This window comes from Pinus tabuliformis, chromosome 3_2 (genome assembly GCF_031772625.1).
Source record: "Pinus tabuliformis cultivar Carrire ecotype Pingquan chromosome 3_2, CPIR1, whole genome shotgun sequence".
NCBI classification, from domain to species: Eukaryota; Viridiplantae; Streptophyta; class Pinopsida; order Pinales; family Pinaceae; genus Pinus; species Pinus tabuliformis.
The window spans coordinates 110,897,489-110,908,344 of record NC_142302.1 but is presented as its reverse complement, the minus strand read 5'-3'; the positions used below and the strand labels follow the sequence as shown (position 1 = coordinate 110,908,344).

The following is a 10,856-nucleotide window of genomic DNA, read 5'->3' as shown; positions in this document are numbered from 1 at the left end:
GGTTTCATTTTACAGTTGTAGGTTGCAGTGTGCAGTAGCATAGTATTGAAATGACAACATTAATCTATGGGGATTGGTTATATTTTTACGTAAGATGGAAAACTAGTGGTTGGTGGTTTTATGGTATGACTCCATGCCCAATACTAAAGGCAGCTAGTCTACTAGCTCTCTAAATTGTACAAGAGAAGGCAGTCCCTAGATGGAGCCAATGTTGTAGCATTTTTTGGTTATGATTAAATAAAATATTTAATCATGTTTCTATGCTCATAAGGAAATAATACAAGGCAAATGAAGGTCTACAGATCGATTATTTAACTTCTCATTCATCTCCATTAATTCATACATTTAGTAATTTACCCTTCATATATCCATAATCATCCATTTTCCATTAAAAATCCATTTTCCTATGGTAAAAACCCTTATTTACCTAAGAAAAGTAAAAACACTATGTAAAATCCCTTTTTACATGAAAAACCCATAAAATATCTTTACGCTAAGTATAAATGCTTTATGAAAAGTCAAAACATTCATAAAAAGCATTATACTTAGTGTTATTCCTCTTTTCTGCCATACTTTCATATTAACATTAACCTAATATATTAAATCCTTGAAATAATCCCTTTCCCGTATATATTAATTCCCTCATTAAAATAGCCCAAAACCCTTAAGTTTCATTAGAGACTATGTATTTCATAATAAAATCGCATCGGTAGATTGAAAGGCCTTTAAAATATGCATATATCATAGTTTTATTTAAAAGACTATGAATTTTACATATATCGCATCGGCGGGATCAATGAACCCTTTTCATATGAATGCACCCCCCACATTGCGATTTCAATGGGCCTGGACCCGACCACATATATGTCAATACATTACCCATATAGCATCCATCACAATGTCCTGATCTAATGCATACAAGCCTCCACCTCTTGCAATTCCCGACAGTGATAAGGATATGGACCTGACGCTGCATATATTATAACCTATCGCCATATCACATCCACCCTTCCATCGCATCCCGCTCAAAGCACTAACCCTTTGTGCATTCTGATCCCCGACTACGATATCAAAACTCGGACCTGACATAGTTATATGTCATATATTATTTCATGTCGCGTCTGCTCATAATCACATTCCTTTATAATGGGCCTCCCACCTACCAACTTCGATTGCGATAAGCAATATCCACCCAGACCCGATGCCATTATCCGCTTGAGTTAATAAAATTGCAAGTCCACAATATGTGTTTTGCGAAGATTTTCTGTGTAAAATCAATTTTTCAATTTAAACATAAAAAAGACCCAAAAGCATCCATTTTACCCTAATCACGTTTTTCTTCATAATTAAATCATTCTGCCTTAATTAATCCCTCCCCGCTCTTATTTCGCTCTATTATTGTTCCATTCACCCGATAGTTTAAAGGTCAACTATTTCTCCATTTGAATGCATATGAAAGCCAGTTTTTCTCTGTTCCGCATGTTTAATACATCATAGCCTCCTCTTTGCCTCTACGGCCATTATAGCCATCATTTAGCCTCCGAAATGCCCCAGACTCTTCCGATAACCTTTTAAGCTTGGTAGAGCCATTAAAAACCCTCAGCCACCATGTTTTTCTTAATAAGTTCTATGTTTTGCAAGTTAGAAGTTGTTGTTCTAGGTTTATAAAAATAAGCCCGGATAATAGTTGGAAGACACAAAATGAATATTTACTATTGAACACAATAGTAAAACTTGAAATGTGCAGTCAAAATCACTCAGCCAAGTTTAAGCATATTTTACAGAGTTTAAAGAGTATCAGATGAAAGGATTTAACTGAAGCAATCTACCTGCGTGAAGATACAAACAACAAAGAAGCATAAACGGGAAAAATATCAGACAATAAAGCCATCACAACTTGAATAAAAGGGGGCAACAAGAAGCAGTTCAATAACTACCCCTATCTTCATGCCAAGAAGATCTTGTCCATTCCTTGAATAAAGTTTAAAAAGTTTTTAGATATTTGTAGTTTCATTATTGTATAGATAACTCCTTTCCTGAGTTGTAAATGGTTCGGAGTTGAAGATTCATAGCTCATTGCTTGTAAAGTTTTTTACTATTAATTCTACTTTGAACTCGGAAGCCACCTTTGAAAGAAGATTTTGCAGACTGTTGATGTACTAAATATTTCTAGAACCTTAATACAAAGCAAAGGATTCTAAATATGGTCTTGCACAATTTTTGTTATCCTATAAGTTTTTCTAGTTTTTTAATCATTATGTATTTCTTCATATGCTTATGATTTGCAGATATATCTAGGTAGGAACAATTAGAGTTTCAATTGATTCCTATAAGCTCCTGAAGTGATAATCTATTAAGAGATTGGATTAGTGCAACTGTCTATGTAGCTAATCCCCTCTAATCAATAAATCGTCAGCATCTTATGTAAGCGTTAAGTATACTACCTTGAACCTCTCGAACATAGTTTAGGAGGTATTCCAACTTGTGATTGTTCTGTTTTACAATATGTAAACTGTGATAATCAATTTATTTTTTTTCCTTCTACTCACCACTATTTTTTTATCTATGTCACTGTGTAATGCTTTATATCAGCCCCTTGCTGAAGTATTAATATACCCCAAAGGATTTATTACTTCAATTTTGCATCTGTCTTCATTCATTGGTCTTCCGTAAAATTAAACCAAAAATCCCCCAAAACAATTATTTTAGGTGCTCTGGCATTGGTTGCCTGACCAACTACTATCTCAGAGGTACATCAATTCTAAAATTATTGCACAGATTCTGGAGCTCCAATGATTGAGAAAATCTAGGAATGTGTTCCCTGTCATGTAATTAAGATTCCTAGTATTGGGAACCAGATCCACTATTTGAGGGATTTTGGTGGGGAAATATTCCTCCTTTCATGGGGAATTCTTACTAATAGGGGTTGATTTTTATAAGTTTCCTTTGTGGAGAGAACACGAATTTTTGCAGCTCCACTTTCATTTCTTACAGGGATGTAATTGTATTGATGGAAATAATGAAGATTGGTGTCATGTTCAACTTCTAAATCTTGTTCTCCTTCATAAGAATATGATATTCCTTGGGCTTGGCCATCGTAGGAGCCTCAAAGCCCTTTTGTATCATTTACTCTTCTTACTTTCACTTCTTATTCACATGCATCTCTTGTTCTTATTTGTTTTCCTATTTCTGCATTTCGTATTAATGATTTCTTGTTGTAGGGTTGGGTTAAATGGTTGAAGTAAGTTCTTTTTTAGTATCACAAGAATAATTTCATCCTTGAAACATATTTGGAAGGTCATAGTAATCATTGAGCTACTTGGATTAGTTTTCTTATTCCCAAATCTAGATTTTTAGAAGTCCCTTGTGGTAAATCACAGTAAATTTATGCTATTTTTTATAACATGCTAACAAGCTTCAATAAAGTTGATTCAACTTACACTATATCAAAAACAATATCTATTTAATAACCAAAATTACCCCATTGCATTTTCACTTGATTAGGTTAGGAATTTTATCGATTTACTAGCTCACTAGTTCTCGAATTTCTAGATTTTAGACTAATAATTTTCTGCTATTTTTTAGCATGGGTTAACAGAGGTCATTTTGAGTGATTCCACTTGGAACGGATACCTAATATATAATAGTCAAAAAAAAATTTGTCCCATCTAGTTTGGATTTTATTTTCTTGGTGATTTGATGAATTATAACTTCCTGTAGTAAGTCTGTAACATCCTGTAGTTTCATGTAGTACTCTTCCAGTGTGTATATACTTGCCCAGATTTGCTCAAAAAGATTTTTTTTGGTCCCTTGGGGTTGAATCATGATCCATAGGTTCTACATAAATGGACTTTCCTTTTTACCCATGCCAAACAGCTCAGTGATTTGGGTTAATGGACAAATTTATGAATTGAATAATACAATGATGATTTTCTTGATTGTCACATACAATGAACTCTGTTTTTTTTTTCTGGATAAGACTAATTCTATTATCATACAAAAATCAGAAATACATATGAGTTACAATGGGCAAGGCTATGGAGATTTGCCTTTAAGCCCTCTTCTTGCCTTGATTACAGTTCCAAAATTGAGCGTTATCAAAAATTGGAATGCGATACTCTGCCACTGAAGACACATAGACTCTGAACAGACACCAGGACATTTGACAGACCAAGACAAAGATAGACAGACACATGAACAATTACATCCGACACATTGACATAGATGCCGATGCCGCATGGCAGAAACATTGACAGAAAAACAAAGAAATGCAGCTGAGGTTACCGAAAGCCAGCTCATTCTTCATCGGTGGTGAAGGGCGCCTCTTCTACTCGGCACCCAAAATGGAGAGAATCATCAGAGTCTGAGAGAGGGATGACCGTGCCAGAGGGCCCTTCCTGTGCCGTCTTGCTTGGACCAGCAAGTGCTGAAGGACAGGCTGAGGGGACGCAATCCTTAGCAGGGCGCTCGAGGTCAATTCCAAACTCTCGTCCATGAACCAAATGACTAATTCCTGCCCTAACCGGATGGCACGCGATGGGGGATTCTTCTCTACTGTAGCGTTGCCAATCTGGTATAGGCTCTGCCCCTCGCACAGGATAGTCTGCCGCATGAATTGCCTCTGCCTGCATGCTCTGTGTAGCGCCAGGCTCAACCGTGATAGAAATTATGAGAGTAGAATTGGCTTGAGGGCAAGGGAGCCTATACCTTAGCGTGGGAGGCTCCGCCTGACCTCCTTCCGTTCTTGTGCCTCTACCAGCGCGTCTGCCACCTTCCTCATTGCTTCCCTGGAACCTCTGTGGCACCGACGTAACTTCAATGGAGGAGGAAGGCGAAATGTGGCCTTGCCGCTGCGTGGAGGCTCTGCCTCTGGTGCCCCCTCGCCTGCTGCACATACGCTGCCTTTCCCTTTGCATTGCGGGATTTTCCAATTGCAATCTCACGCAGGCCACCATAATTTCTTATGCGCGGAGGACAAACACAATCTTGATGCAGTTGCAGGGCGTGCTCTTCCCTTTCCCTGAAACCGGCAGAATGAACTTCGAATCCCTTCCCTCTTCCTCCTCAGAGCTCAGCAGGGAAGTAACGTAATGCCAGACCATGTCCCTCGGAGGAACAGGCCCTCCCGTGTTAATACGCTCCATTGCACTGGTTGCCAAGCAGCTCGCTCGAGCTGAGAAGACGGGCATTAATTTCTCCTGCCGTCCGAATGCATGCGAGGTAATATCCAGCCCTACCTGGTACCGCCTGTCGTCACGGGGCTGCCACCTGCCCACGTGACCGCCAGCCCCTTCAACACGTCCCTCCATCACCCGCATCTGGGAGGGTGAGATCCTTCTGCGCCAGGGAAATGCAATCATTTTTGAGCTTGTCATCATCTAATGTATCCAAAGATCCTGCAAAATATGGTATGCGCTGAGATGCCCCTTGGTTGGCCAGTCTATCTGCAGCTTTGTTCACTGTTCTTCTTACATGCTTGAAGGTTATACTTTGGGGATTCTGTAACTTTTCCTCCAGTGATTCTAGTCTACTTAACAGCCTCCAGCTCGTGGCCACCTTGACAGCTGGCGTGCCTGCCTGAATTCTTTGAGCGGCAGCAATAAGAATTAAGGAATCTCCCTCCACCTCCAACGGGAAGAAGTGATTTTGTTCTGCAATGCATATGCATGTCCATAAACCTTCTAATTCAGCTGCATTGTTGGTTTCTTTGCCTAGCGAGCCATAGAAGATCTGCATTATTGCCCCTGTATGACTTCTGAAGATTCCTCCGAAGCCCCCGTGCCCTGGATTACCTTTGGCTGCCCCATCAAAGTTTAACTTGTAGGTGGCATTGGCTGGAGGGGACCAGCTGGTTGGAGAGGTGGTGCTGTTGGAGGATCGGGTGTTGTCCTTCGTTAGGGCTGAGAGGTTCATATTCCATGCCTTCAGAATCCTGCTTTCCAGTGGAGAGTCTGGCATATCTGCATTTGACCAAGTTTTGATGGAAAGAGTTTCTTGCAGGTTTTTATTGAAAATCAGCCATAAGGCATCTATTGACCGGGAGGTATTGTTAAAGATTCTATGATTTCTTTCCTTCCAAGGAGTCCAGTATATAAAGCCTGGTAGGAGGCTCCACAGAAAGTTAAGAAGCTGACTCTTGAAGGGGTTCTTGGGCCATTTTCGTATATTTTCTGTTATATCCTCTGTCCTGGCTACTGATCTCATATTGCAAGTTTCAACTTTCCTCCATATTTGCATCGCTAACTGACATGTTTCCATTAGATGACCGATTGTCTCAGAGTGAAGGTTGCAATTTGGGCACCTTGATGGCCCTACAAATCTGCGCTTTACCAGGTTTTCCCAAGTGAGTATTCTTCTTTTGCTGAGGAGCCATAAGAAGGTAGAGATTTTGGGCCATAGTCCTGGCTGCCAAACCTTTTCCCAGATACGGTCCTTATCTATCTGGTTGTCGGTGTATCTGAGCTGGTGAGCCTCTTTGGTGGTGAAAGTTCCTTTAGGCATATGACCCCACCTAAGTCGATCCTGTTGAGTGGAGTGTCGGATTCTTCTGTATGACAGTTCTTGATCTATATCAAAATATGACTCTCCTAGCCAATCTCTCTGCCAGAGGCTAGCCTGCTTCCATATTCTGAAGTCGTGACTTGCGGATTGTTGCCAGAATTGATGAACATGAGTGAGGTGTGCTTGCTGCATCTGCGCTTGCCAGAGGGGCCTTTGAAATAAAGTAGCCAGCTTGGGGAGCTGTTGCCATGAGTCCTCCCAGAATCTTGCCGTATTGCCTGAGTGTATCTCCCAGAAACTATGTTCTTGAATGAACTTACTGTGGGGTTTGGCTGTGTTCCATATGGGTGATCCTTGAGTAGTGGAGTTAATTCTGATTAAATCATTCCATTGACTGCCCGGTGCATATTTGGACTGCCATAATTTGGCCCATGGTGAGTTAACCTTGGTGATCCAGTTCCACCACATTCGAGCACCCATAGTGTTGTTGCTTTGAAGGGGATCTCGCAGGCCTAGTCCACCTTCGGACTTGGGTTTACAGACATCCTGCCAATTTACCAGCGCCCATTTCCTATTCAAGCCTGATGAGCCCCAAAGGAAGTTACGTTGGAGATTGCGAATGGTTTTGAGAACCCACTTTGGGGTAGCCAAGATTGAAAAGAGGTACAAAGGCATGGCCTGAAGGACTGATTTGATCAGAACAAGCCTGCTGGCGATGTTGAGAGCCTGGAAAGTCCAGAGAGAGAGTTTAGATTCAAGTTTATCTAGAAGAGTCTTCCAGGAGGAATGCTTTATTGCCGCAGCTGCTAAGGGAGCCCCTAAGTAGGTTGACGGAAGCTTGGAGATAGTGAATCCCAAAATTCTGGCTATGTTTCTTTGCGTAGAGGAGGGGGTGTTAAAGAAGTAAAGCTAGGATTTCGAGGCATTGATGGAGGTACCTGATGCTTTGGAGAAAATGGATAGCAGGGATTTAAAGGCAGAGGCTTCTTGAGAGGATGGGTGTCCAAAGAGCATGGTGTCATCAACAAACTGCTGGTGACATTGAGGAGGGAGGTTGTGGACCGAGATACCTTTGAGCACTTGGGAGGAGACAGCTGCCTTCAGCAGTCTACCCAGCCCTTCAGCCATGAGGACAAAGAGGAAAGGCGATAGAGGGTCCCCTTGTCTTATGCCCCGAGATGGCCGGAAGGGAGAGGAAGGAGAACCATTTAACAGGACTGAAAAGCTCGGAGAGGAGATCAGATTCATAATCCATCTTGTCCAAGTGAAACTGAATCCAAAAGCCAAAAGCATTTTTTGTATGTAATCCCAACTGAGCTTGTCAAAGGCTTTAGATAAATCTAGTTTTAGAAGCATACCTGGCTTTTTCAGAAGCTTTAATGAGTGAATCACCTCATTTGATAAGATGATTCCATCCATGATCTGCCGCCCTTCAACATAACCTATTTGTTCCGGCGAAATGAGCATGGGAAGGAGAGGTTTGAGCCGATTTGCTATGACCTTGGTGATGAGTTTGTAGATTACATTGCATAAAGCGATAGGTCTGTAATTTTAAGGCTTGCTTGGTTCAACACGCTTGGGGACTAATGCTATAAAGGTGGTATTGAGGACCGGGAGAATCCAATGCATACTTCTTGATTCTTCCACCAGTTCCCAGACCTCTTCCTTGATTAGCTCCCAAAATTCGTGGTAGAAATTGGCTGTAAAGCCGTCTGGCCCAGGGGCCTTGCCGTCCTTTAGCTGGTTCATGGCCTCTTCAATTTCTTTTAGAGATGTGGGCTACAGCAGTTTGTTGTTATGCTCCTCTGTTATTATTCGAGGAATATGTTGAGTGATTGCCCTAATTTCCGCTTCCCTGTTTCCTGCCGGCTCTTTGAGGATGTCCTGAAAGTAGTTTGTAAATTCCTTTTCCATGTCTTCGTGGGCTTCGACTCGCTCTCCTTGTTGGTTTTTGATGAAGGTGATGTTGTTGTGCATACGCCTTTGAAGAGCTGTTCTGTGGAAGAATTTGGTGTTCTTTTCCCCTTCTTTTAGCCAGCTGATTCGTGATTTTTGTCGCCAGAGTATTTCTTCTTGTTTCCTCTGTTCTTCAATTTGATGCCAGAGGATTTGCTCTTGTTGGGACTGTTCCTCTGTTCGGCCTTCTCTGATGATAGCTTGTTGTAGAGCTTCCATTTGCTTTTCCAACTTTTGGCGATTTACCTGTATGTTGCCAAATTGTGCTCGATTCCAATTTTTGAGGACTTGTTTTAAATTTTTTAACTTTTGTTGGAATTGATACATTTTGGCTCCTTCTGGTGGCATATAGGACTTCCATGCTTCTTCTACTATTTGCTTGAATTTTGGATTTGTAAGCCAGAAGGCTTCAAATCGGAAGGGCCTATTGCATCGTGTACCAGGCCTAGACCATTGGAGCATTATGGGCCAGTGGTCCGATCCTCCGTGGGGTAAGATGGATGCATTGAAGTCTCCTCCTAGATGGATTGCATTATCTGAGAGGAGGAACCTGTCTAGCCTGGAAGCAATATGATTGGTGCCACTGCGCTTGTTAGTCCAAGTGAAGATTCCATTGGTGGTTGGAATATCCATTAGGTGGTTGTCCTGAATAAAATCTTTGAGTCCTTTGCTGTCATTCTCTAACCTTGTTCTACCACCTATCTTCTCCTCCAGCGATTGTATAATATTGTAGTCTCCTCCACTGATCCATAGCGGTAACTGTCTGTGCTCATTAAGAATGGAAATTGTTTCCAACAAATACAATTTTTGTTGTATGTTTTGCGGAAAGTATACATTTGAAAGGTGCCCATGGATATTAGTTCCTATGAGATGAAAGGATGCCTGAATGAGGAAGTGGGTGGCATGGAAGTCATAAAGTGTGAGGATCTGCGGATTCCATAGTATGGCAAGCCCACCCGAAGCCCCAGAGGCATCCACTAACATTGAGCTGCTGCCTGCCCAAATCTTATTTCGAGCTTTCTCCATAGCTGTTGTGCTGCTTTTAGTTTCTTGAAGAAAAACTATGGAAGGTTTTTCTTGTTGAATCAAGTTCTTGATCATCCTGTGTTTTGAGGGGCTGTTGAGTCCTCTCACATTCCAGGAGATGAGCTTCATGGTAACTGAGATGTGGGTTTGTAGTACTTAGTCAACTTAGGGAATCTCCCTGATTCCATAAGTAATTCTCCCACTACGATGGTTCGCTGTAGATCCATTTTGCGTCCCCTTTTCTTGGTTTCTTTTAGGTTCTTTTTTCCATCCCATGGAATTCCTCCCTGTATGCATAGATTTTTGTTGTTCTGTACCTTGGCTAGGACTCCTTCTAGCTGATCTATTTGCCAGGGAGGAATGGTATTATAATCCTTTTGCTTGCAGGCTGTTTCAAGTTTTAGGATATCAATACCTTCTAGGATAATGTTCTCCGGATCTTGTTCCATGTTCCTAGGGGCATTTTGCTCGTCCTCCTCCATAGTGTCCTGAAGGCTTAATGCCAGCGCTGCATCTAAATCCATGGCAGAGGCTTGCTGCTTGGAGTCTAAAACTGATTTCCCTTTGCCGGCAGATGGAGAGCTGGGGTCTGGAGCTACCTTTGAGATGTCTTCCAAAGGTGGGAGAGGAGAGTGAAAAGAACCAAGATTGAAGGTGTGCATGGGGGCTGAGGGATTGAAGGACGAAGAGGGCTGAGATACAGATTCCAAAGGCTTCGCACTGGGAGGGTCTTGGGTATCCAGAGGAGAAAATTTGTTCCGGGAGTCTAACCTGGTTGTATTTTCTGGGGCTGCCTGACTTTTCTTGGTGTGCTTGCGGCGGTTAGGGATTTTGATAAAGCCCTCTGAATCAGTCAAGGTTTCATTGGGAGAGGCTTTGGATTGCTGATTTAGAGGACAGTCTCTGAAAAGGTGACCATGCACATGGCATTTGCGGCAACGAAAAGGGATGTGTTCATAATCAAGTGTTTGGATCCATTCAAAATCATCGTGAAAGAGACTTACCGAGTCTGCCAGAGTCTTGGTAAGGTGCATCTGAATGCAGATCCGAGCATAGGATGTATATTTGCGAGTCTTTGTTTCCGCTGCTACTTTGATGAAGGTCCCCAGTTTGTTGCCAATGTCTGCAAGCGTTTCTTCCTTCCAATATTCCACTGGGAGGGAGTACATTCTGATCCATACAGGAGCCCAGCTGAAATCTTCTTTATCAGGGTTGAATCGTGGCTTCCGTTCTGTGAGGTACAGTCCTGTGGGCCACCCTCGAATATCCTGGACTTGTCCTCTACACAGTTAAATATGGCTGTGAAGAAGCCTTTTGGACCAAGTTGCAGTGTAACTTGTCCCTTGGGTTTCCACTTTGATGCGATCCATCCA

The 10,856-nt window shown here is 42.0% G+C and overlaps 1 protein-coding gene across 1 annotated transcript; it reads right to left on the bottom strand.

Annotated features, from left to right (window-relative positions):
• Window positions 1-8,280: 8,280 nt before the first annotated feature.
• LOC149180080 (uncharacterized) lies at window positions 8,281-9,483 on the bottom strand. Its single transcript, XM_089413760.1, has one exon. The coding sequence runs from the start codon at window positions 9,481-9,483 to the stop codon at window positions 8,281-8,283; it is 1,203 nt and encodes a 400-aa protein (XP_089269886.1).
• Window positions 9,484-10,856: the final 1,373 nt, after the last annotated feature.